Below are 27,682 nucleotides of genomic sequence, written 5' to 3'. Positions count from 1 at the left end.
TTTTCCTGATTACAAATCAGGGGAGCCATTTTTAGCCAGACAGACTCCACTGCAGAGGGAGAGGGTCCTGGGTTGGTGGCTTCCATACTCTCTTTTGGTTTCCAACTGAAATTTGCCAGGAACTTTCTAGAAGTCAAGACAAAGCCTCTTTCTAGCTTTCTAGACTGATGTATCCAGCAGGGGTTGTATGTATGGAGAGACCCAAAGAAAAAATAAAATAAAAAGCAAAGAGTGGGGGGATTTCCAAGGCCTCTTGTCATTTAATTGATGGAGGTTCTCAGATTTCTGCTTTTCCTTTGTTCTCCTTCTTCCCTACTCAGTGGGGTCATTCTGTCCCCCTGAAACCCTCACCACACCTTGCCCTTACCTCTAAAATGGGCTGCTCTGTCCCTCCCCCAGCCCCCAGAGGCCTCCACTCAGCCATCAGGGCCCAGGCAAAATGGGCCTTGGGCTTAGCATTTCTGAGCGCTCTGGACAACTAGCCGTGGTCCCTCTGGAACAGGTGAAGGGTCAGCAGGTGTGGGGATGAGCTGTGTATCCATCTTTCCTCTAGGACACAGGTAAAAGAGCTTCCCTCCTGCCATTAAGGGTCTGCCCAAGTTGGGGTTCCTGGCCGGGTCCTGGTCTGGGAGAGGGGGTGCAGACCATGAGGGGACTCTCTGATCTTGCAATGCCCTTGCCTATCCCTCGGGTGTCCCTGTGCCTTCTGCATCAGGACAGTGTGCTGAGCTCACAGCCGTGGGGCTTGCTGCACGGTCACAGCACCTGTGCAGGTGTGTGAAGGGGGCTGGAAGGCATTTCCAAGTCTGGGCTGGGGGGTTGAAGGTGCTGGGGGCTGTTGGAGCCAGCACTGGCTGAGAGAGTGGACAAGGCTGGCAGGGAAGCCGTGTGGTGTTGCTGGAGAATTCAGTGGAATCTAACCAACACCGTATACAGTCCTATTTACATTATTATCTATCTCTCAATTCTAGATAGCAGCTCTTTAAAGCACCCACTCTGTTGAGAACAACGGGCCCAGGAATGGGAGTCACCAGAACTGGAATTGTTCTAGAACTTTCCTGATGTGTGGGGATCCTCCTGGCTAGAGTGACCTGGGATGCCCCTTTGAAACAAAACATCCAGGTGGACCCTCACCCAGTCAGTCCCCACACAGTCTGTCTTGTTCTCTGCTTTTGTGAAGTGTCCCTTGAAAGCCAGGCCTGGAGAGGAACAGGGAGGTACTGGGGGCTTTTCCCTCCTTCTTCCTCCTAAAGGAAGGCCTGCCTTGGGTATTCCGGGCTCAGAGCAAGCGGTGCTCACCCCTCGGCTGCCAACCACCTACCTCGGGCAGCTTCACGCGGCCTTCCTGGAAGGAGCAAGTCTTGGGGTCATGGGTGCAGACGTGCCGGTATTTACACCAGTGGCAGCGGTACGGGCTCTCCACGCAGGACAGGCACCTGGGCACAGAGGAGAAGAGGCACACATCATAGAAGCTGGGTGACCCTAAGCCCAAGGTCCAAGTCTCTAAGATCTGGCAAAACATTTTAATATTAAGAGACCCCCCCCTTCAATGCTCAGCATCCAATACAGAGCCATCCCTCTTCTCCCCAAGGCCTCAGGGAGCTAATAGTGCTCAGCCTCTTGCTGTTCACTGAGAGCTGAGAATGCTGCTCTCCCCAAAGCCCAATCATCTTTCCTCCACCTCCGCAGGGTGATAGTGTCCTTTGATGAAGAAGAGAATGAGCACATCTAGAGTTGAGGACCCTGTCTAGAAGCCACAAGATTTGGGGCAAGCTGGGTGCCATGGCACACACCTGTAATAATAGCTACTGGGGAGGTTGAGACAGGAGGATCACAAGTTCAAGGCCAGTCTGGGCAACTGAGCCGGACTTTGTCTCAAAATTAAAAATAAAAAGGGCCGAGGATGAAGGTCAGTGGTAAAGCACCACTGGGTTCAATTCCCCAGTGCTAGGGGGAAAAAAAGAAGAGTTGGAGCAAATGCAAATTCAGATTTTAATTCAAATTAACCCTGGGTCTCAGCTGTCAAGGGTCCACATGGAGCCGGCTACAGGCAGAAGCTACAGGCAGCTCTCACAGTACATGACCTCCTTCACGGTTGTCAACCCCACTTCCACCCTTTACCTCCAGAAAACAAAAGTCACTTATAAAAGCTCCTTGTTGCTTAAAAACACGACGAGTTTCCCTGTTGTCAAAAACTCATGTCTTGCTACCGGCTGAGCCCTAGCCAGAGGAAAAGCCACAGCCCACACGGGGTCGGTGCTGTGGCCAGGAGGAGACCCGTATTTCCCATGCGCTGTTCTGCGGTCTGGAGGACCTTTCTCATTCCTTCCACTCAGCCACTCTTTGACCAAGGAGAGTTGGCCACTCTGGGCCTCCTCCCATGAACCTTCATGCTGACATGGAAAGGGCAGTCCTCACACCTCACTGTCTCCATCTTCCATGAGTATCCTAGGCCACCAAGTCCTGGAGGGCTGGGGTTGAGTCCTTGAGACACTTTAATTTTTGACTCCTCTGTAGCTAGTGGGTAACAGATTGCATGGCACACAGTGATACTTAGAATCGTTTTACGGGCAGGATGGAAACTTCATACATGACTTCATCTACCTCTGCTGCTTTCCTAGGGGGAAGAAGTTGAAGGAGGCCACCAGAGGTGAACCAGAAGAGAATCCCGGTGCCAAAGCAACTTTCTCTGGGGCTGGGAGGGGCTGGATGGTTCCTTCCTTAAGGCCACAGATAGAGCTAAACTTGGGACCAATCTGCCCCAATTAGATGGACAGACTCTAAAATTCCACCAGCCTAGAGTCTAGAAATGTCATTAGTCATGTCACCCACCCATCCTGCGTAGAGGGGAACACAGAACAGCATGCTAAAGTGAACTGGGCTTGGATGTCAGGCCTGTGGTTCTCAAACCATGGGGATTCTACAGAACTCATTTGGAGAACGTATGAAGAGTTGTGTGCAACTCTGAGAGAGAGGGGTTCCAGGTCCCTTCGGCTCTCCACCAAGTAGCTCCTACTTCCTTCTATTTTATATTTTGGACGTCCACATCTACTTTCAGTTGAAGAAAATTTTCTATGATGAAAAATAAAAAAAGGCTTGTCCACCTACAACTTGGTCCAATCCCATTATTTATTTATTTATTTGTTGGTTCAGGGGATTGAACTCATAGGCACTTGACTATGAGCCACACCCCCAGCCCTTTTTTTGTATTTAGAGACAGGGTCTCACTGGGTTGCTTAGTGCCTCAATTTTGGAGGTTGGCTTTGAACTCGTGATCCTCCTGCTTCAGCCTCCCGAGCTGCTGGGATTGCAGGTGTGTGCCACTATGCCGACTAATCCCATTAATTTTATGGAGGGAATAATAATATAATAATGGTAAAAACAGGGGCAGTACCTAGCCAACAAGCCAGGCAGGTCCTACGTGCTGCCCTCTTACTCAGGACAAGCAGGGCTGCTATGCAGGGTGGCAATAAGCACGGTGTCCAGCTCGTGCCTGCTCTGATGGGACAGTGCTCCTGTGACGTCAGTTGCTAAATATTTGAGTGCCAGCCTTGGAGGAGGTGCTCCTAGTCCCCTGTTTAGAGAGGAACTGGGGCACAGAATGGCTAAGGTTCCCAGCCTGTCTGACTCTGGGGCCTTAGTCCCTGCCCTCCATGCGTGTCTCCTGGAGATGGGTGTTAATGTCAAACAAAGTCGGTGCCAGAACCCGGCTTCCTGGCTTCTCAGGCCAGGGTCTGTTGAGCCTGCAACTTTCTGCTCCCCTCTGGTCCTTGCCACCCTGGTCCCAACCAGGTCTGCAGGTGAGTGGCTAGACTACCTGCCAGCTTTAGGACACACAGTAGACTTCTTTTCTTCCTCCAGCCCCCTTTCTGAGCATGGTGCTTGCTGCTCTGTTTTTCTGGTGAGATGGATGACACCCAATAGATGATGGGAATGAAATTGGTTAAAAAGATTTATGCCAGGGAAGATGCATGGAGGGATTTGGAGAGCCCGCCCTCAGGTTCTCACTCTATACTCTTTCTTGTTTCTGTTAATCCTATAAGTAATGGAGGAGAGCTTTGGAGCCTCCACTTGGTGAGTCCTGGGAACACTGCTGGGGTCTTCTAGTCTCTGCATGAACTTTGACCCCCGGTTGCTGAGTGCGTCTGGGAGCACTTACGAGTTGTGCACGCTGCAGTTGTAGAAGACAAAGCTGGTGCTGGCGAAGGTCATGCCTGTCTCCTTGGACTTGAGCTGAAGTTGTACGACATGGTGGTCTCCTACAAAACAGAGCCAGCCAAGAAGTCAGGGGAAAGGCCAAGGCCATGCCAGAGTTCCACTGGTTGTAAAGTACAGGGGACGGGGACAAGGAGATCCTGCTCCTCTAGGGTCTGTGATTCAGCAAGACCATCCCCAGACAACCCCCAAACAGCTCAGAGAGCTGTCCCAGCCTCTCCTCCCTTTTACACAGTATTGCTTGCTCCCCCCAAATATTCATTGCCTGCATGTGCACGTGCATGTACCCCCCTACACACAAACAGATCTTCAAATGTGCATTCATTCTCATGCATTTTGTCCTTGCCAACCTCATAGAATTACAGACACACTGAGGAGCAACCAGGGAGAAAAAACATGGAGACTCTTAAGAATACTGTCACCAACTGCACGTGTGGTTTTGCATGTGTGTGTGTAAGTGTGTGCACACAAGAGCTCTTTCCCCATCTCTATACAGAGAGGCCCAGTTCTGATGCCCCCTCCTCTGGGGGACTCAGGGCTCCATTGGGCGGAAGACATGGGGATCCTCAGCTGGTACCGAAGAGGAGCCGGAGCCCATGTTTAATTCACAGCCCTGACCCCAGGCCCCCACTTCCAGCCTTGTTTTCTGCCTTCCCGGGGAGCCTCATTAATCAATCAGCTCCAAATAAATGTGACAAGCCCAAATGGGAGGGACAACACAGAATCAATTAGCCCAGGCCAGCCTGTCCCTTGCCAGTGCTGAACCTCTGTCCACTCCCATTCTTCCCAGTGCAGCTGGCCACAGACAACAGGAAGCTGTGGGGAGGCAGGGTAGGGTGGGAGTGGGGGAGACAAGGGTCCAGGGTCAGAGACCCAGGTGTGTGAGCAGAGGGATACAGAGCCAGATGACCACTGCCCGCACATGCCAGGTCTTGACCAGCTTCCCTCTTCTCCTGTCCTCCAGGCCAGCCAGAGTGGGCTGAGCTCTGGTATGCTGTGCAGCTGGCCTGGCCTGGCCTCCACCCACCCTGTCTGCAGCTGCTCCTCACCTAGGATGATGCTGACTCTTGGATGCCAACCTGGGGCTGAGCTAAAAGGGCTGCGGCAGCCAATTCCAAGGGCAAAGGAGGGAAATTTCATTCCCTTTACTTACAACACACTCAATCACCCACTTCCTCTGGCCCACCCCTGCCTGAAGTCTCCCTCAATCCCCCCACATCTATTGTGACTTCTCCCATCCAGGCGGGGGGAAGACAGGCCTGCCACCCAGTTTGGCCTCCTGGGGCTACTCACCGTTCTCTGTGATGATCCGGGGCACCTCCTTGGCTGCAGGGGAATAACACTGGATCTGATTGCCTATCACCAGCCCATCCATCTCTGACAGGTCCTCAAAGGTGCAGTTGACGCCAGCTGATAGCTCCGGGACATTGTATGTCTCCAGGACCAGCTGTGAACAGAGGGGCAGGAGGAAAGAGAAGAGGAGAGGGGGTGGGGAAAGGAAGGGTGTGGAATAAAGGAAGAACGTGGGTGAGCAAGAAAAAGAGAGACAAAGGAGAGGCCATATTGACATGGAGGTTGGAAAGATCCAGTTTGTTACGAGAGGTATAGGCAGGCGGCATAATGACAAGAGAAGAAACCTCATCAGAATCCAAATGGATTTGGCCCTAGGAGGTGGGAATGTTGAGGGATTTGTGTGATCAGAGAGCTTCTCTTCCATTATTTCCAGTTTTGGAAAAATGGCAGCACCGATCACCAAGGACCCAGTGTTAGAGCCCGGAAGCCATCTGTGCCATTTCTCACACATGAAATGAAGATACATTCCCAATATCCTCTGCCATTCTTTTGGGTCAGCTCTGGTCTGATCATTTTCCTTGTCTTTCTACTCATTTGGAGGAAAGCCTCTCTCCCAGCGCTCCTGCCCCTGTGCCCTTCTTGGGTCCTTAATGAACCCCTAAATCTCCTACCCTCATCTAAGTTGCTCTTGTCAGCTGGACTTGGCCCAGCTCTCCTGAGGGTCCCCAGGCTCAGGTGCTCTTTGAAGGGGAGAGTTCTTCCCTAGACCCCGACCCCATGGTCCTTACCAGCACGTTGTACTGAGAGACGGAGATGTTGTTGGGATGGACTGTCAGCCGGACACACTGCTTCATCTCTGAGGCAAACCTGCGGGGTTCCCTGGACCGCTCACACCTCTCCTTCCGGGTGCACCTGGAAAGGACATACTAATGGGCTACTCAGGAGATGACCGCTGGGTCCAGGGAGGGGTCAACACTGAGGTCAGGTCTTTCCAGCAGTTCTCAGGATCTGTCCAAATTCAAGTGCCTAGAACTGACCATTATGTTTCCTTCCTGAAGCCTGGTTCTCTCCCATCATACCCCAATTTGGGGAAGACGGTCACGTCTATCACTACTTGACAGTTATCCTAGATTCTTCTCATCTCTTCTAAACTCAGGTGAGGAGCGGCACAGTCCTGTCTACTGGCTCTCCCTACTCCCTCTTTTGGTCAAAGAGAGATGGAAGCTGTCAGGAGCTTTTACAGGACAGGAGAGAGGGTTTAGTGGGAAACAGAGTAGCCAGGGTTGGTGCATCCACACAGGGAAGGGACGTGGGCAGGGAGCATCTGTCTCAAGAGCAGATGAGTGTGATGAGGAAGCAAGGGAGCACAGGGATAACTGAGTGGCTCTTGGGGTAATTCTTGGCCCTGAGAAAAACCTGTGCTCCCAGCTATGAGGAAAGAAAACACCTTCAACCACAGCGGGACAGCAGCCTGTGGTGAAGAGTCTTAGAGGAGAAACACCCATGAAGGGGAAGCCATGGATGAACTAAAGCTTTCCTCCAAGGATGAGGAGGAAAAGAGACAAAGAGGACCTTAGAGCAGGTTGGATGTGCAAAAGTGAAAGCCTTATGCAGTCATGACTTGAGTTAATAAGTGCTTACTAGGTTCCATGATGAGGAGTTTACATTCTATGCCATTTAAGTCTGTGACAATATCATGACAAACCCACTTTAGAGATCAGGAAACTGCAGAAGAGGGTAGTAAGTAACTTACCAGGTGGCCAGCTAATCAGATGGACTCTGAATCTCTGCTCCAGCTTCTGGAAGCTTCTACACTGAGAAGTGGGAGATGGTCCCCCTGCTGCAGACTATACTTATGTTCCTTGTCATCCTGATGACCCTATCATGTCCTAAGGACAGTTTCAACCTTTCTCCTCCGTCTTTTTCTCTAGATTAATGGCTATTTCTGCCTCCTCCTGCAAAGCACTTTGAATATCACTGCCACTTGTTGGACAAAGCTGAGTTCTTCAGGAGGCTTCGAAGAGACTCCAACCCAGGAGGGAAAGGTCAGATGTGACTGTTCATGCCTGTGGCACTCCCGGGCTGCTCTAACAGACGGATGGCAACAAGCTTGCCTGCCTCCAAGTCTTGGAAGTTAATTTGCCAGGCCAACTGTTCTGCAAGGACTCCATTACCTTCCGCCATTAAGCTAATGTTAGGGGCTTTTCCAGAGTGTCTGTACTGACATCGCTATTAATAGTGTTATTACTCCCATTAAGAGTAGAACCAGAGAACTGGTACGGGCTTAAATTATTCACTGGCTCCCCAACTTTGAAGTTCCTATTTTCAAGAGCAATCAGTAGGTCTGAAAAAAATGCCTTTGATTAAATTATGGAGAGGAGAAAAAAAATATATGAAGCTACTTCTTGGCCAAACATCACCTGGAGTTATCAAATAAAGATTCAGATCGTAAAAGAGAAGACTCCGTCTTTCTTTCAGGGTGTGGGGTGCAAAGATGTCTGGTTGGGGATCTTAGGAGAAGTTTGACCAGCATCGTTTGCTGCTTGCAAAGTTCTTGGGGCTGCATCCTGTCTCTGCTCCTGAGGCCCTCACCTAAGTACTTAGCAACTCTCCCAAATATATGAAAGCCATGTGTAGTTTATAGTTTCAAACATCCCAACTAACTGTCATCTTGGCAAATTGCTTAACTTCTTGGTGCCTGTCTTCTCATCTGTAAAACAGAGTCAAAATAGTACCTAATAGGATTTTTTTAAGGATTAAATGAGATTATGTTCTAAGCATTTAGAACAGGGCAGCGTTCAAAGTGAGTCCTCAATAAACATTCGCCATTGTACATTAGCCATCTCTTCTCTGCCTTCCTCACTCCAACCCTCCAGACTACAGCTGAAGCAGAAGCACTCATCTTGCAGACTGGTCCCTGAGGCAAATTACAGAGAGAAGAAAGGCAGGGATGAGGCAGTCTTCCTCACAATGAGGGAGGAGAGCATCCAGGGACAAAGTGGTATGGATTGTAGCTTTGTTTTCTTAATAGCTGTCAAAGTGTATTGAGAACTCGGCTATCTTGGTGGAAAGTCAGGTTTAAGGTCAGAGACAGGGATGTTTTGACATTTCTACTATCCTTCAGGGCCCGGGAGGGTGGAGGCTGCAATGTCCAAAAGCACAGACAATTGACCTTAAATGTGATAGGATAATGGAGGGGAAGAATGCGTTCCTCCTTGATGCCTTATGGGGTCTGTCAAGGTAATGGCCTTTTGCTTTTCTTCTAGAACTGTGATTTCCCATTAGCTCAGGCCAGAGCTGAGAAACAGGCAAAGGGTTAATTCATGACCCCAGGAGGGGCGCTGAGATGTTTCCTTTCAAGGGGCTCCAGGAACGTCTGAAATCAAGTCCCTCAGTTCCACTGTATGGTCAGCCTTGAGGAAGGAAGGACACTCTTGCTTCATCCATTTCCCAGGAAGGAAAACTGGGGCATCAATGGTCTAAGAAAATATATGCTACATGACTTTGAGTTTTCAGAAATTGGTCTCTTCCGCCATCATTGTTAACCCTGCCCCAACACAGACCTGCAGGAGGAAGCAGGCCCCACAGAGACACACCAGGGCCAGAGTTGGCGTTCTTTCCTGCTGAATTCTTTCTTCCCTTCCTTATTCCTTCCTTCCCACGGCGGCCCCTCCAGCCCCGGTTCAGAGGTACTAACAGCCCTTGAGGAGAAAGGCCCCGGGCCCCTGGAAGGGGTTATTATTCAAGTCAGTGGTTCCAATGAGATTATCCTCTCTAATGAAGCAGCTACCTCCGCCCTCCCCTAAGCCTGAACTTTCACTGCTGGAGAATTCCCAGCCAAGTGGAAAATTAGAAGAGAGAGGAATGGAGAAAGGAAGAGAGTGAGGGAGAGGGAGAGAGGGGGTGATTAAGTTCAGGAGAAATTAATTCCTAAATACAGAGATGGAAATATTAACACCCAGTGCTGCCGGCCAGGCAAACAAATTTCAATATGGAAGTGGGCCATCTGTGAGGCCAGCCTGGGTGGGTCTCCACGCTGGGAGGCCCTCACTGGTGCATCTCCCCAGGCCCACCAGTGTGGACCTACTGGGCTTGGATATCAGGACTTGCTCCTTCTTCACAGATGATCCCCAATTCCCAGTGCTTCACATGTGCCATGGCCTGAGCTTCAAGTGCACCAGTTCAGTAATCTGTGCTTAGAACGTAAGGAGACAGAAAAAGAAAGGGGATGTGGGGAGGGGCCTTCCCAAATGGACATGATGGACAAGTGAAGAGGGTTTGGAATGCCTGCTCAGCAGGAGATCATGGGAGATCCTTTGGTCATTGGCATCTCATCTGGAGCCCCTGGAAAGGGGAAAGACTGGTTTCCTAAATGTTGCCCTTGCCCTCTTCAGGAATGCCCACAGAGAAGGGCAGGTGCATCCGTGGCTTGGAGGAAGGTGGACTAGATAGTACAGGGAACCCTTCTAGGAAGATGGATGTGAAAGAGGGTCCTTTTATGAAGGATGTGGACCAGGTGAGTCCTTTCAAAGTCAGAATTCTAAACTCCAGTGACAGACACCAGGATAGCATGGAATTCTGCGTTGTCAACTTGTTCCACTAAATACTGAGGATAAATCCCGACACAGGAAGACTGAGGCAAGGCTTTAATTTTCCTTCTACCACCAGCTGCTGGTGACTGAACCCACCAGCCCTTGGCCATTGCTGCGGATCCAAACTCAGCCTGAGCCACAACTGCTATTGGATTCATCCAGGCCTCCTGCAGGAGGAGGGCTCAGCACTAAACCGGAACCAGAGCTGCAGGGGCTACGTGGAGGCCATTCTGGGCTCATGTAGCAACCAAGTGGTCCTGCCCCAACTCTATCAGCTCTACTGGTCGGCTAGCTGCCTGGGTCAAGAAGCCATGCTCTGCCCTGGGGTCCAGGGTGGGTTCTTGCCTTGGCCACCTCTCAGCCTTCAGTCAAGAAACACACACACCCGCCCCACAACCAGCATCCTACACTGGGCCACACAGTGTGGAGCAGTCACAGCGAAAATTGCTTCCCTGCACCAAGCCTGGTGACGTTAATGGACCAGACTGTTGGATAAAGTGCAGGTGAAGCAGATCAGAATCAATCAGAGTAATTGTTAGAAAGTATCTCAAGTACTAGGCACATCCTCTCCCTTACCGTGTGCACTAGAAGGAGAATGGATTGTCAGGGAGGCACCCTTGCCTTCTCCTCCTTCTCTTTGCCTCCTTCTCCTCCCTTCCTCTCCTCTAACTCTCTCTACTCCTGCGCCACTCCCCACCTCTCCCATCCTAACCTCTCCTGAACCATACGAGAAATAAATTGTCCACACTGTGCTCCCTACTGACCAGAGAAGAGGGAAACGACCCCATTTGCCTTCTCTTTGGGTAACCACTCAGTATATTAGCATCCTGGCTAATCCATTCTCTTTCTAATCCACACAGTACCGAAGAGGATGTGCTTATTACTTGAGACACTTTCTAACAGTTACTCATCCGCTCTGCAGGATGTCCACAGGGAGTCAAGGCTTAGGGAAGGGGGATCACTCAAAGTGCAAGTGGACTGCAGGACTTTTCCAATTCATATGAGAAGATGGCACTTTTGATTTACCATCTTTTAGTATCTTCGGGATCAGAGGCTAACAACTTTGAGCAAAATGTCAGGAAAGAACACTGTCATGGTTTAGATAGGAGGCATCCCTCAAAGGCTCACGTGTGACACAAGGTAAGATGCCTTAGAGGTGAAATGATCGGATTTTGAGAGCCTTAACCTAATCAGTGCATTAATCCACTGATTGGGATTAACTGGGCGGTAACTGTAGGCAGGTCGGGGGTAGAGAGGAGGTGGATTTCTAGAGATGTGTCTATGGGGTTTATATTTTTTTCCACGTTGAAGAGAGCTCTCTGCTTCCTGGTTCCATGTCCTGAGCTGCTTTCCTCTGTCACACACTTCTGCCATGACGTTCAGCCCCATGAAGCACCCGAAGCAATGCAGTCGGCCATCTATGGACTGAGACCTCCGAAACCATGAGCCTCAAATAAACTTTTCCTCTTCTATATTGTTCTTGTCAGGACCCTTGGCCACAGCAGCTACAGAGACCATTGTGTAGACTGTAAAGAGTAGGCTCTGCTGAAGTGACACTAACCATTCCTCATGACTGTGGAGGTCTGGTGTCACTAGCCCTAGGAGAGACCGTTGACTTAGCAGACTAGCATTCTGTAGCCTTTGAGTATGGATTAAGAAAATGAGAAATAAAGCAGGGCTGGGGATGTGCTAAGGAGAAGCCATGAAGGACATGCGTTTTAGAATCAGCCTGGTTTTCCTTAAGAAGGTGGTCAGCAGTGGTTTATGGGATAAGCCACCCGTTTTGCACTTTCCCGGATGGCTGGCGGGCAGGCTGCCTGAATGGCATGATTGGTTGAAGATGCCCAAGGGGAGGGAGGCTTTCTGACAGTGGATGGTCCCAGCCATCCAGCCACCCCACTCTGAAGAGGAAGGGACTGTGAAGGAGGATCTGGGTTCCAAACTGCAGCCTGTACTGACATGGGCAGGACTTCTGCTTCAGGCAGGAGCGCCTGCTGTGTTCTGGGGAGCCAGGGAGCTTCCTGCGCCTCCCTCCCTTAGTATGGTGCAGAGCTGTAAGACGGCTCTTTTCATCTCTGTTCAGAACTAAGGAAGCCGAATCCAGGCTGTGTCTGTCCCAGACAGGTGCTGAGGTTTAACCCCTTCCTTCTGCCCTGGGCAGTGGTGCCTTCCTCTCGGCTCATTCCCGTCTTGGCAGAGACTATATAAAGAAGAAAATCAGTGAGTCCTGGGAAGAAACTGGTGCCAACCCACCCAGGGGAGGGCATTCTTCCAACAGTAGGGATCTGGAAGGAGGTGGGTCCTCAGGGGCAGAGAGGGTTCATAAGAGCTGACCTTATCTTCCTGTCACAACTTGGGTTACTTGAGCCTCCCTGGAGTGACGCTGATGACTCTTCCTAGGAAAGGTACCGCCTGGTCCAATCGATGTGGCTGGGTCTGCCGGGCGGGCAGGATCCCGTTACCTGCTCAGACTGAGACAGGCTTCTTGGCCTGGGCGTGGAGCCAAGGGTAAGACGGGGAGGGGGCTGCGGACCTGCCAAGCCTGGTCCCTGGAGGGAATGTTCCAGGTCCAGCACAGGAGACAGCTGGGGGGGGGGGCAGACCCAAATGTGGGCTTTCTTTTACCCCCACCCAAATCAAAAGAGGTTGGCTCGACACGGGACCCGGGTGTGTGTGTGGGGGGGTGCCCTGGGAGTAGAGGCTCAGGTCTCAGCAAATAAATCCCTAGCTTTGTTGAGCTGTCATTGCCATTAGAAAGGACAAGCCTGTAGGCTGGGGTCAGGGACCGCAGAAGAGGGCAGCAAAGGTGACCCTCTTCACCACCAGGCTTGCAAATAAGGGCTTTGCAATAACTGAGAGGGAGTAACAGGAGGGAGGATTTAAATTACAGGAACATTTCTTCAACATGTTCTGTCTGCAACCCTCCCGTGACCTCTCCAGTACAACAGCCCATTCAGCCACCTGGGCCACCTGTTGCCAGAGGCCCCGCCCTCAGGCTGTCAGTCTTCTTTCCCCCTGTCTCCCTTCTCTTTCTTTCTCTCCAGCACTCTCCCTCTCTTCCTTGCTTGCTCTGTCTCTGTCTCTTACACACACACACACACACACACACACACACACACACACACACACCATCTGTTGTCCTGTTCTTCCCAGCAGGCTACCACCTCCTTGCTCCCCATGACCATAGGGAAACTTGGCAAAAGCCACTAGGGAAAGGGACTCACCTTGACAGCTCAAGGAACCTGTTCATCTATTCTCTGTCCTAGACAACTTCCTGAAGGTCAGCTTTGCTGGGGGCACTCAGCAAGAGACAAGGTCACCTAGCACAAGGTCTTCCTATGACGGAAGCTTAACAAATATCATGGATTCTAGTACAGGATGCAGCCTCCACTCTGTGACCGGATTAGAGGCTTGGTTCCCAAGAAACTTCAGGGCATAGGTGATCTAATGTCACCACCACCTTTGTATCCTGGAGTCTGGTACAGCGCCTGGCACGGAGGGAGGGGCAGATCTAGGCACCAGAGTGTGTGTGTGTGTGTGTGTGTGTGTGTTGGATTTGGAACTCCAGGGAGCAAGAACACCTTCCACACTGTTCCCTTTCTGGTCTGCAGGGCTCCTCGTCTCGGTGATCCTGCTTGTCCCCAGCCTTCTCCTTCTCCTGCCTGTCGACTTCCTCATCATCTCTCCCAGCCATGCACATCTAGGTTGTAACCCCCCCCCCCAAAAAAAAAAAATGGAGAACAGGGCAGACCAGGAGAAGCAATGTCTGAGGAGCAGGAGAGAACTTTCTGGAGGAAGGAAATGCTCTAGATCTGGGTGACCTGGGTGTTTGCATGTGTTCGAGCTTAGGATCTGTGTACCTTATCCTGTAAAAACTTAAGATTCTATCTTGATTGAAAACATCTCAGAAGACCCAGGGACCTTCTTGGTGGCTAATTCTCGGAGGGTGAAGTATGGACTTACTGAGTGTCTTGTGGGCAGGCGCCTGGGCCTGAGGCGGCTCTAGAGCTGTGTCCTCTCCAGGGAATTGGGGCCCCACACCATTGTCTCCCCTCACCAGGTGGTTCACTTAACCAGCAAGTTCAAGGTTACACAGAACACCGCCCTGCCCTGGCAGAGCACCTTGGATGTTCACAACTGCTTTCATTACCTCCTTTTATCCTCCAGCCACCACCATGAGAAACACTGTTCTCCATCTTTGGAGGGTGCTGAGTTTTTTGGTGAGTCATGGTCAATCCTCATTATTTATAGATTCCATATTTGCAAATTCAGCTTATCATTAGCGTTCATTTGTGACCCCAAAACAAGTACTAGTGGCACTTTTGAGCTCCTTATGGACATGCATGGACTGGCTAAAGATTTGAGCCACCTGATGTATGTGCTCCCAGTTGAGGCTGAACAGGAAGAAGCTCTGCCTTCTATCCCAGCCTTCACATTATACATCAGTGTCCATTGAGGTTTATTTAGTGCTACGTTTTTCAAGTTTTGTGCTTTTTTTTTTTTTTTTTTTTTTTTTTGGCGACTTCACTGTTTAAAATGGCCTAAGTGCTGTGCTGAAGTGCTGTGTAGTGTTTCTAAGCACATGAAGGCCATGGTATGACTTATGAAGGAAATGCACTTGTTAGATGAACTTCATCCAGCTAGGAATTTACAATGCTGCTGGTCAGAAGTTCAATGTTAATGAATCAATGCTGCATATTAAGTCAGCTGTCTCTAAACAGAAACACACATAAAACAAAGTTATGTGTTCATCCATTGATGAAAATGTTGTGACTGGGGGCTTCCGGGAAACCTTGTAAGAGCAATGATGTCATATTTGCTACTTCAGATTCCCAGAACTTGATAGGACACAGCGACTGCATACAATGGGGATCTACTATAGTAGCCTAAAGCCCCCCAATTTTTCAAGGTGTGAGAACTAGAATGGCCACCCCAGGAATCTTTCCAGAGCACCCCACCCCTTTCACTTGCTGGCTCCTACTGTGGCTTCTGGGCGAGGAGGGGCTCTGGAAGCAGCAGCTCAGGGCTGGGTACCCCTTGAAGAGAAGAACCCCTGTGCAGCCTGATTCTCTGTGAGCCTGGCTGGCGCTTAGGCCGGCCAGGTGCCACCTTCAGGATAAGACACAATGCCAGGCTAGAGAGTAAGACAAAATGCCAGGTGAGCAGAACCCAGCAGGGGTGTCCGCCGTTTAGAGGAAGGAGCTTGACACTGTGTCACCCTCAGGAAGAGAATCATGCCATTAAAGGAGAACCATCTGGAAAATCACCGGGGCAAACCAAAGTCAAAGAGAGAGGGCGCTTGGGCCCTCAGACCTTCCCCAGCCCTGTCAAGCTCCCTGCCCCACCCCACCGGACATTTCACGAGGTTCCATGGCCACCCAGCCTGTTCACCTACAAGGTCCCCAGCAATTCAGTAAGTCAAGCATCACCATCTCCAGTTCACAGGCGAGGAGAATGGATACCAGGGTGTGGAATTTGGATTTGGTGGTGGACCTCGGTTCCTATAAAGCTGCTGGCCCTGATGTAGCCTGATGGCTTCCTTCACCCTTGTCTTCTGCCACTTGACAGGAGACAGTAGTGTGGGACAGGCGAGGAAACAAAGGCCGCACAGGAAGGAGTGTCTGGTACCTTCTCTTCTCACTCTTGGTTAAAGGGATGGGAGGTGGAGTATTTGTAGTCTCTCTGCCACTTTCTCAGAGCCTACGAGCATGTAGTGCTCTTTGGGTCCAGTGCCATGTGGGCTGGGGCAGCACTGTGGCAGACACTGACATGGAACCTGCTTTTGGGTCCCATGGGACTGTAGTATTGGAGAGGGGCCTGTTCTTTGGAATGCCTTTGACTGGTGCCTGTCCCATGTGGGGAGCAGCTGATCCACCTCAAAAGCCAGGTGGCTTCAAGCCCCTCAGTAAAGCAATGGGTTGGAACCCAAGTCATTCTCCAGAGGCCTCCCTGTGTGGGATGAAGAAAATACCCTGCCTGCCCCTTGCAAAGTGCATCTAAGGAGCTCTCCTGGGTGGGTCGGAGCCCACCTGCATACTGAGTGCAGTCTTGCCAGCCTCTTTCAGTGGGCTACTCCTAGACTCCCCCCCTCTGTTACCAGGTAGCTTTGGAGTACCCTGCCTGCAGCCCTTGGTCTGTCTCTGACTTCCGTAGGCCTCAGGGTAGCTCAGTGGTCTCCATGGTTTCCTAACACGACACACCTAAGGGATTTCAGACCTTCCCTCACGGAACGCAAGGCCTCGCTGTGCCTGAGACTGTCACTCAGAGATGGGGAAGGTGTCTGTTCCCTTAGAGAACGTGTGTTAGAATCTGGGAGTACATTTCTAACTTTCAGAATTTAAGGGGGTGTTCCTCCTTAAGGCAGATGGATATGACAAAGTGGGGAGATTCCTCACTTTTTCACGGTGACCAGTAAATGTCACTGGTTACCTACAGTTCCAGTGTCAGTGGGAAGACGAAAGTCTTCTCCTTCACTTATAATATTTGTGTCCAACTCAGAAAATGTGAAATTTTGGGTGTTGATCTAAAGCAACAACAGCTAGACTGGGGCCAATCGCTGTTGGGGGGCTGTCCAGCTACGGCTGTTTCTCTAGGTAGTGATGTCAAGGGTCTGGGTCCCCAGAAAGACCTCCAGCTCTCTGTCTCTGCTGGTTCTGGGTATGGTACATCCCACCTATAATATTACTGCCTCCTCTCCACTTCTAGAATTGGAGCCAGAACAAAAGGATGCACCTAGGGGCTGGGGGTACAGCTCGGTGGTGGGGGGCTTGCCTGGCATGCACAGGCCCTGGGTTCCATCCCCAGCACCAAAACAACTAAAATAAAGTAAAACAGTTCTACATGATTTCAACGTGGCTGGTGAGGCCTGACTCGCCCAATCCTAAGTTCATTTAAAAAAATAAAATACAAAAGGAGGCACTAGGTAGGTGCCAGCACTAGGGCCAGGCTTCAGTGGCCCAATGACTGCAGTCCAAGTGCATCGCCAGTCAGTTAAGGGATGTTATGACAGCAGAGAGAGGGTCCTCAGGTGCTAAAACTTGAATAACACGCTCAAGTGCCAGAAAATTCTGTGAAGATATCAAAGATCATGTTGAGTGGATGCAGAACCACCTGACGGACAGCATGTACCCTGCACAGGACTTGGTGGTCCTTGTGAACTTGAGGAAAATAGCCCCATGCCTTTGTCCTGGGATTCAGTCCTGGGAAGTCAGCCTCCAGACGGATCATTCAGGGAAGTCCAGGAACCTCCCGTCCTCTGGCCCTCCAGGGTGCGGTTACCCAGTGTGCCATTCATATCCCGACCTGTCACCATCCCCATACCGCCGTTTCTCTATAGTTCTTATGAGAATTGGAGAATTTTAAGTGAAGCCAGAAAGAGCAAATAAAGGGAGATAAAGTTTGCAAAGCATGCAAGAAAGAAAAGAGCGTGACGATGGAGAGGAGGAGGAGGAAGGAAATGCCTGGAAGGAAGTGGGAGGCAGGAGGAAGGGGCTGCAGTACTCACGTGTTGTGGAGCACACACCAGCCGCAGTGGGGATCACCGGAGCCAAGACAATCCCCGCAGCTCCGATACTGACTGCAGGACTCCACAGGAACTCTGGTGAGCTAGGACAGCACGACAGGGAGAAAGTGGTCAAGATGTGCAGAACGTCCAGTGGTCCACTGGAAAGGATGCTATTGTAACATCACTGCATTAGCTAAAACGCTGTAGGACCATAAAGGTGCCTAGAGACCCAGAAGCAAAGGGATTCTGAGTGATCCTGTTGGATCAGGTGGTCACATGGTCTCCAGGAGACAACCACGTACCACGGTCTTAAACGTCTCGAGGAATAGAGACTCCACAGAGTTCACAACAAATTGCCATAACAGATAACTTACGTAATGCATATTTAATTCTCCTACTAGTGGAACAACAAACGGAAATCTCTGTGAACATTCAACCTGTCACATATTTGCTCCCATCAGTGTGATAAACCTAAATGTTTATTTCTCCATCGTTTGCTTCACGTTTGACAGAGTGTAAGGAAGCACTCTCTTTCCAGCCCCTCCTGCAGGTCTCAGTGTTTTCTAGTTCCAGAGAGCACCTTACCCAGACCAAGTTCTACCTCTCTTTCTCCTGGCCTTTTAACAGCCTCCCTTCCCGCAACGCTGTGGCTATTCCTGGCCCACTCTTTCTTTCCCATAGTGTTGGCCAAATGGTCTGCAAGGTTTTCAGTGTGGTGCTTTCAACAGCTGCCCTTTCTCCTCCCCCTCACACCCCTCTAAAATCATTACATTAGCCTTCACCAGCAGCTTTTTTTTTTTTTTTTTTTTTTTTAGAGAGAGAGAGAGAGAGAGAATTTTTTAATATTTATTTTTCAGTGGACACAACATCTTTATTTGTATGTGGTGCTGAGGATCGAACCCAGCGCCCCGCCCATGCCAGGCGAGCGCATTACCGCTTGAGCCACATCCCCATCCCATCACCAGCAGCTTTTTAATGTAAAATATTCTGCGTAACATTTTTGCTTAGCCTGAATGCTTCCGTTTCCTGGGTGCTCTTAACTATCCTTTGAATGTCATTTTTTTTCCCCCAGTATAATTTTGCCCTTGTGTGTCTTTACGTGAGTTTTGTTTTTAGAGCCTTGCTCTTTATTCTCCAAATTTTTTCCAATTTCTTATTTGTAAAAATTTTCTCTCTTTTTTTCAAATCATCATTTTCGATTTGGGATCTATCTATCTATCTATCTATCTATCTATCTATCTATCTATCTATTTATCTATCTCAGGGGAAGGTCCCCTGCTCCTCTTCCGGCTTGAGCTAGGAGCATGTGCCGTGGCTGTCATTTGTAGTTCCTAGCCGTGGGACAATGAACAGAGAAAACTGTAAGGCGTGCTGACCTGGCTGAGCCCTCTCTGCTCGGGAGTGAACACGGAGGCTGTGTTTACCCTGCTGCTTCATAGGCATCCGCCTCTGTAAAATTACGTGCTCTTGGCAGGGGCCACTTGTAACTCACACGCAGGCAAACTGGCACCAGAGCCTGCTCAATTAGTCTCGAGACTCTCTTGTGGAATTAATTAATAATTAATTCCAAGTCCCACACGATCTCTTTTCCTTTAATTTCCTTATTCCCTTTATATTTCTTTGTTCTCCAAAATACACATTGATCTTTCCTAATGACCATCCTGCATTTTCACTTCTTCCAAATTACCTTTTACCCCTCTTCTGGTTGTTACAGCTTTGCCCTTGGCCCTGAAGGCCCTTTCCTGTTTTTTTTTTTTGTTTTTTTTTTTTTTTTGCATATTTTGAATTTTATCTTTCCATCTATTTATGACTGCTCCTGAGATCTGCATGGACCATCTGCCTACACCTGACCTTGCTATCTTCATAATTAACCTTGACCATTGATTCCTTAGGAATTGTCCCACTAGCTCTGCATGCAGCCAGGAAGTTCCCCTGTTCCCGTTGCCTCTTCAATTTCTCCCCCAGCTCTAGAAGTGAGCACCATCATGTCAGCACAGCCCAGAGGATCTGGACTCCTGGGAATTCAAGAGTGGGAATGAGGCCCCCAAACTATTCTGTTTCCAAGAGACAAATGTTGCTGTTGCTTGTTGAATGTTGCTTATTGCTGTTTTATGTTTTTATACATGCTCATCATATGTGTCCCATACTAAAAATAGGAAATATTCCATAATAAATGCAGTTTGTTTAGTAGACAGAATCTTTTAAAACATGCTACCCAGAGGGGAAAAACAAGAAGAGGGACCATAGATGGGGAAAGCTGAAAACCACACAAGCCACAGCGCTGTCGTCTGCTCAGCCACTGGCCTGGCTCTCCATATTTTGCATGAGATTAAAGAGAAAATCATGGCTTGTTCCATCAAAAGCATTTTCTTGGTCTAAATTTAATTAACATCCTCCCCAATTTCTCCTATTTACATGTTCTATCATCTGTCTTGGATGGAATGTGCCCTGGGATTCCAGGGTGTGCCACTTTTAAGTAAAGAGCCAGCTGTTTGGTGAATCTGATATTCTTAAGAACATTTGCAACCTAAAAATAGCTTGCAACTGGTGTTTAATAATGTCAATACCCTGGAATCATAAAATCCTTCCTCTCATGATTTTAAACAGGAGTCTTTATTTATTTATTTATTTTTTTGGTTTTGGTTGGAAAGAACATAGAAGTCTGTAGAACAAGACGGAAAGCCTGGTTTTTCTGTTTACCAGCAATGAGATCTTGTCGTCTGTGAGTCTTATGATGATCATCCTCAAACATGGATATAAAATCCTCCATAATTCACAGGGTTTTCCAAAGCACAGATGACTCCCAGTTTATGAGCCATTGCTATCTTTGACATCAATGTCGCATTACTTCTCTGTTACATCACAGAGAGCTGCTCAGAGTCCTCCTGGGCCTCATGAGCTTTGCTGTGAGCTGAACAGACCTGGAAGACTTGCTTCTTGAGTACCTTGATCCTGTCATGTCCTCCTTGAATGATGACGTCTGCCCTGAAACCATTCATTGTATCACTCTTCAGATGAAACCCTGGACTTATCTGAGCTCCTTGGATTCATTCAGTAATTCACTTGTTCCTATGACAGTCATATGGTTGTTCTTTGATTTCATCTAGATTCTTCTATGTGCAACAGGGGTACGAGTCCTGGGTAGTCATTATGACAATCAGAGTCTAGCCATTGCTTTGTCCCCAGATCCCCAGGTGAAATTGAGCAGGTCTTTCTCTGGGCCTCTTTTCAATCATCTGGAAATGAGGGACTGCATGGGTCAGTTCTAAATAGCCTTTCAGTTCTGACATTCTTGCTCCTTTTTAATGCCCAGACAAAAATCTTGCCCAGTGCCATCCTTTTCTCCCTGATTTAGTATCCATGGACAATTACAATAATGATTTCATTATTGTGCCACTCTCAAGACACTATGCCCCTGATGACTCACCTGGGCATCTAGAGCTTTCTCTTCTTGGAGGCAAACAACCCAACTTTCATTAAACTTCCCTTGAAAGATCTTTCTATCTATGCATCCCATCATTTTTTATTACTCTCTTCTGAACTTGATCTAGGTTTTCTCCAATCTTTCAAATGCATGGATGCTAAACCCAAGGAGCCAACAGGAATTCTGACAGATCAAGGAGGACAGCCATCACATTGTGAGAACTAGGTCACCTCTCTCCCTTTTCCAATATGTCCCCAAGGAAGGGAAGGACCAGGGAGATCCCAAAGTCCATGACCAGGCAGAGCTCTTGAGCATGACCAAGCTCTTTCACACTGGCCAGACCTCTCCCAATCGACTATGGATTTGCCTCCCTTCCCTCTATGGGTAATTCTGGAAAGCATCAGAGACTTTCCTGACCCTTTAAATCACTTTTGAAAACTGAATTTGGTCCAGTCACTTGTCTTCTACAAACGTGTACTCTAATGTCCCTGGTTACCTTTCATACTTTTCTATGTGGCTTCTTAGCCACCGTGCTCCTATGACTCTCTTTCCCTAAATACCTGGACTCTCCACCCACACCTAACACGAAGCAAAGCCTTTGCTCCATCCCCCACCTCGGCTTCTCTCCTGACCCTAGAACACAAACCACTCCAGATGCAGAGCCACACGATTAATTAAAAGCACCCCACGCTGATTAAAGTCTTCAGCTTCAGTGCTAGGCATGCTAATTAACGGAGTGAGGGAATTCAGACCACAGGAAGAGGCAAAAAAACAAAGTCATGACGGGGTGGGTGGTGGCAGACTTCTGTTTTGGAGAATAAATCACATATCGATGTGACCTGAGCTATCACGATGATAGATGGTTTCAGAGACCACAAAAGATTGAGGTCCGTCCCCTGGCCATTGGACTCCAGGAGAGGTGTTGATTGATGTGGCTACAATATCACCCTCAATACTTCCAGAGATGGGAGCCCTACCTACCACCTCTTAGAACTTCCATGTGTGCCTCCACTGTGCTAGGGGAGAACGTGGTCCCTGGGTGGGGTCTATACATAGTTGTCTTGGAACATTGTCCCAATTTTGTGCAAAAATTCATCAAACAATATGGCAGCAATTTCACCTCCAGGTACATACTCAGAACCAAAAGCAGGTCTCATAGCACGTTTGCATAGCCAAGTTCACAGCAGAATTATTCACAGTAGCCAAAAGGTAGAAGCAAGCCAAGTGTCCATCAACAGAAGAATGGATAATGATAACGTGGTGTACATAGAAGTCGAATATTAACCAGCCTTAAAACGGAAGGAAATTCTAGATGAACCTTGAAGACCTAATGCTAAGTGAAATCAGTCAAACACAAGAGGACAAATATATGGCTCAACTTATCGAGGTCCTTAGAGTAGCCAGATTCATGGAAGGAAAATGGGGCTGGAGGGAGGGAGGAGACAGTTCCTGTCCAGTGGGTACGGAGTTTCATTTTGGAAAGAAGAAATATCAGGAGACACACGGCAGTGATGCCTGTATGGCACTGGGAATGTCTGCAATGCCACGGAGCTCAGAAACAGTTAACACAGTCAGTTTCATGTTATGTATATTTCACCACCATAAAAAAATTAAAATAGCGACCTTTTGAAAGGGCTGTGGCAAGTGATCTCATCTTCAGCATGGCAGAGGGCAGACTAGATAGGAAAACACCTGTTCTCTGCCCGACTCCCTGGGTCAAGGGGAAGCAGCTTTCTGTTGGTAGACTAATATATTCATGTTTATAAAATATTCTGAGATCCTTTTGTGAAAAGGTAGGCATCGCTATGCTTTTCAATTTAATCTCCAGTGGACAAAAGATTTGGGGATGATTGTCTCCTATTGCATATGATTATGTAAGACTCGGTCCTTCTCAAGCTCTGGACATGCATTTCCTGATCTGGAAAAATAATACCACAGCTTTGTTCTACCGAAAACCTTTCCTTCCCTCCTGCTTCCTCCAAGAAACACAGCAGGATGGGGCTCAAAATTCCAATAGTCCCTGAGTTAGAAACTTATCTGGCTTTGATTCCCAGTTGTGACTAGGGATGACCTGTGAGCCCTTCCCCAAACCCCTTCTCTTTCTCTCTGATGACGTCTTTGGGACTCGTATTGGTTTTCTGTATCCTTTGCCACTAAGGTAAACTTCCTTCAGCAATACAGTGTAGTTTGTCCTGGTTTTGAACTATGGTAAACAGAGTCATCGGGTACTTTTGAAAATAGGATCATCAGCAGAGCAGTGTGCCTATCCTCTCTCTCACTCATTTAGTCTGAATGAACAAGACAGTGGCTTAGGACAGAAAAGTAAAAGGGGCCCCACACAGGATTTCAACTCCCGGCCTTGGTCTTACAGGTTTCTGCATCTGACAGACAGAGCCACGGCATGGAAGGCCTGGAGCCTGGGTGTGCTCCTGGCAGCTGGAGAAATTGTCACGGTTCCCATGAGGCCTGGCCCCCTGCTGCCCAGCCCTCGCCGGGTTTCCCTGACATTTCGCAAGATGCTCTCCTCTGGCAATTGGGTCCCACTCTGCCTGTTGCTGTTCCCATTCCAAAGGGTGCCTGCTGCTCTGCTGATTACATTCAGAACGGTTCCACCGACGCCACGCACAGCCTCGGTGTGTATCTCTCATTTGTTTAAGCATTTGACATCCTGGTCAAAATGTGAGTTATTACTCCATCTCTGCTCTTATAATTGGATGCTAATGCCACAGTGGCTACACTGAGCCTGATGGTTGGAGTTAATTTAAATGTCCAAAAGGCTTCTTAAGTACCCAATTTCCTTCAAAATTGTCAAAAAAGAGAGGAAAAGAGAGGCAAGACAACCCATTAAGAAACTCCAAGAAGAGGCTGGGGAGCTGTCAGGCTGCACGGATGTGGCACTTGGTGCTCTCCTTCGTGCTGTCCTCCTGTCTCCTGTTCCAGAGTGAGGGAAGCAGAGTTGGGAAAAGTTAGGCCCCTCCTGGGAAGCATGCAAGCAGCTCAGCAGCCCCGTCTCGAGGAGCCCCTCACAGCCTCTCTGCGGGCCTTCCTTTCCTTTGTTGGCCTCTGGCTCCTCTTCAGGCCTCATTTGTGCCGACCAGGGACCCTGCAAGGATTTCAGAGGGTCTCTCACAGCCAGGGTGGACACTGGTGGCACAATAGCTGCTCAGGAAGCTCTTTATCCCAAGTCACTCCAGACACCTGGAATCCCTCCACTCACAGCCTCTTTTCTCTGAGTGTGGCCAACTGGCAAGAGAGGCAGAGACCAGGAGGCTGCTCACAGGTGTGGCAAGTTGGGTTACGACTCCCAAGGCTTCATTCCTAACATGGCGTTTACACTGTGGCCTCGAGATGAAGGGGAGGGTGGAGCACAGTTCCCTATCCTGGACTCTGGGTGTGGCCCAAGTCTTGATTTAGCCAATGGGATGGTAGCACGCACAGGCCAGTACAGGCTCGAGGTGGGCGTCTGTGCTAGTCTTTGCCTTCTTGTCTTCTGTCATTGCCAGAGAAGAGCTTCCTCCGTTTCCTCAGATGAGCCCCAGATGAACCCACCAGGAATAAGACCTGAGCCCTGCCCGCAGCAGGGGACAAATCCAGACAGGGCAGCAGCCGGAAGCACACCTGTCCAGCTGAAGTTGGCTGAAAGAGTGGCCATGTGATTGCTCTGCCAAGCCATGGGTACCAGAATGGATGCTGCCATTGCTATGAGTTTGGGGCTGGTTTATTATGCAGGTTTACTGTGCAATTGCTGGCTGATCCACAGGGGCTGGGCAGAGAGTGGCAGCACTTGTGCAAAGAGGTGGAGGGGAAGAGGTCAAGAGCAGGAGAGGGAAACTTGCAGTGGGGATCGATGCACAGACTCTGAGGTCGGATGGGGCAGGCATGTGTTCAGAGATGGTTACAGGCTGTATCCAGCAGGACGAGTGCATCTTCTTGGGTCCTCCCATGCTGGCCATGTTCTCTTAGTTCTATGTGGACCAGTAGATCTCACAAGGCCCATCCCCAGAGCATAGTACCAGAGAAGACTCTGGACAGAGAATACAGCTCTCTGGAAGCAGAGATGCTCCTGGATCCCTGGACTGACCTCGTGGCTGCCCCAGTGTGGGGAAACGACTTTATCTACTTAGTAGCAGTGAGAGTTCCTTTGCTTTGCAATCCCTCTGCTTGTGCATGTGCCATAGGGTAATCCGGCAGGAACTGCACTTGGGAGGCTGACACACAGGGTCAAGGGTAGCAGTCCTGGCTGCCACCACTGTTCCCACCTGCCTGCAGGTAGGAGTCCTCAGATCAGGGTTGCCCATACTTAGAAGAGCAAGGACAATATTCCCAGAGCATGAGGCCTGGGGGTCCCGAGCTCTGGACTATTCTGGATAAACAGGTGACCTTAGACGGATCCCTCCCTGTCATTAGACCTCGGTTGATTATTTTCAGATAGGAGACCCACTCCTGCTCTGCCTCAGAGACTCGGTCACAAACTACTACTCATACAAATGGTCTGGGAAGCTTTCTGCAAACGAAAAGTAGCAGATGTTGCGGAGAGCTGCAATTTGCTGCTATTAATAAGTATAAATGCCTAATAGGAAGCCAGTTTGCTCCGGGAACTCGGACAGCCAAGGAGCTAGTGCCGACGCCGGAATCATCAACATATGCTGCTTCTCATTAGCAAATGGCGGTAGCTGAGAAGCTGGGCGAGAATTCTGCAGCCTCCAGAAATCACCCGATCCTTGCGCCTCCCTGTGTGGGCCACGGTGCAGTGGCATGCTCCTTATTAGCCAGACCCCTCACCACGCAAGAGAATGAGACCCCTCCCTGCTGCACAGATGGGAAAGCCATGGCCCAGAGAGGCTGAGCAGCTTGCTCAAGGTCACGCAGCAGGGTGGCAGTGAAGGTGGAAATTGAAATGAAGCTGGGGCTTCTGCCCACAGTCAGACCTGCTAGATACCACTGGCTCCCTGCATGAAGCCCTGGGAACTGAGAAACCTCTGATCCCGCCACTGAACCCAGAGTCTTGGGGTGAAAATTCCATGGCACTGCAGGTGGCTTATTGTAAAATCAGGAAAGTTTGGCTGAGGGGCCCCTCTTGTGGGCAAAGAATCCCAGCACCAAGTGGGGGCCCTAGAGAAAGACCTACAGTGCTCTCCATGCACCTCCAGAGAGACTCCCTCATTCCTTCAAATGTGGTTGGGGAGGAAAAGAGAGTTTGAAATCGCTTTCTCTCAGTGTCTGGTGAGAAGCAGGAATCTGGGACAAGACAACCTGGGTTTGAATCTGCACCGGCCACTTCCAGTGTGACTTGGGCCACTTCCAGTGTGACTTGGGCCATTTCCTTAACCTCAGGAGCCTCCTTTCCCTCCTCTGTGCATCCTGGGGTTTGTCTTAAAGATTAATTGCCATGGCACAGAGGAACATGTTGGTGTAATGCCGACAACAAGTCTTCATCTATTGTCCCAGCACCTGGCACAGAGAGGAGCCGTCTCCCCTCCCCCACAGCTCAGGCACAATAAACGAGAATTAATAGGCATGTGAGTGAGGGCCCGCTTGCCTGTATGAATGAATGAATAAAGTTGGTCCCTGTCAAGCTCCTACATAGTCTAAAAATCTCATTTTCTTTTTTAAATATTTATTTTAGTTGAAGTTGGACACAATACCTTTATTTTATTTATTTACTTTTATCTGGTGCTGAGGATCGAACCCAGGGCCTTGCATGTGCAAGGCGAGTGCTACTGCTGAGCCACAACCCCAGCCCCTAAATATTTCATTTTCTTTGACACTGACAATGTTCCCAGCTGAGCTGGGTCTGGGGACAACCGATTTGGTAATCTTGGTAATCTACTCAAAAACCTATCACCTCTGGATTTTTGCCACAAGTTCATTTCATAGCGTGGAGGTCAAAGTGTCCCCCTCTCTGGACTATCATGCTCACGTCCCACAACAGGTTCAGGAGACCTGGCCTCCGGGGTTGTGGTATTGCAAGGTGCTCGTTTTCCTGGGTCAGCCCATCAATGCACCTGATGGAGCAGACAGGCAGCCATGCTCGTGTCCTGCCCAGAGAGCATTCCTACAGCATCAAGCAAAACAGAATCTAGGGTGTGGAGTGTTGTGGCATTGACAGAGTTAACATGTTGAAAGGGACCTTGGAGACAAATATAGCTCTAATCCCCCGGTTTCTCTGTGGCTGCAGGGATTTGTCCAAGGCCACACGGCTACCAGCACTATTCTTTTGACACCAAATCCCTCCATATGACTGCTGGCCAAGATGCCTGTTCTTGACCTAATCTTAAGGTCAAGGCTGAAGGAAGAGGCAGACTTGGGGACCCACACACAAGTGAGGGATGCAAATATCCCTCCCCACCCCAAACCCAGCAGGTGCGAGGAGCCTTTGTCCTGGGGATCAAAGTGTTGCTCCTGCTCCAGCCATCTTTCACCCAGTGACACTGACAAAGACAATGTCCCCATCTGAGCAGGGACCGGGGACCTGCTGGTGTGAGTTTCCCAAGCTCCGGCTGCTCAACGGGTGCCTTTGTTCCAGTAGCCAAGAAGGAGAGGGAGGGGGAGGGACTGGCACTTTGACACCTAACTCCAGGCCCAGCAGGCAGCTGAGCCAAGCCGGTCCCCAGGCATATGCCAAGCCCTCTGGCAGGCTGGCTCCGGCTCTTT

At 49.5% G+C, this 27,682-nt stretch overlaps 1 protein-coding gene across 1 annotated transcript in view; it reads right to left on the bottom strand.

The window, feature by feature from the left end:
- Plxna4 (plexin A4) overlaps window positions 1–27,682 on the bottom strand; it is a 423,940-nt gene that overhangs the window by 79,351 nt on the left and 316,907 nt on the right. The window contains exons 5-9 of the mRNA XM_027950129.2: window positions 17,605–17,705; window positions 6,297–6,420; window positions 5,509–5,662; window positions 4,160–4,259; window positions 1,322–1,436 (exon numbers count right to left, since the gene is read on the bottom strand). Coding sequence (XP_027805930.2) covers window positions 1,322–1,436; window positions 4,160–4,259; window positions 5,509–5,662; window positions 6,297–6,420; window positions 17,605–17,705 — 594 coding nt within the window. The remainder of the gene's footprint in view (window positions 1–1,321; window positions 1,437–4,159; window positions 4,260–5,508; window positions 5,663–6,296; window positions 6,421–17,604; window positions 17,706–27,682) is intronic.

Source organism: Marmota flaviventris, chromosome 1 (assembly GCF_047511675.1).
Source record: "Marmota flaviventris isolate mMarFla1 chromosome 1, mMarFla1.hap1, whole genome shotgun sequence".
Taxonomy (NCBI): domain Eukaryota; kingdom Metazoa; phylum Chordata; class Mammalia; order Rodentia; family Sciuridae; genus Marmota; species Marmota flaviventris.
The sequence above is the reverse complement of the archived record's forward strand: the minus strand, read 5'-3'. Positions and strand labels throughout refer to the sequence as shown.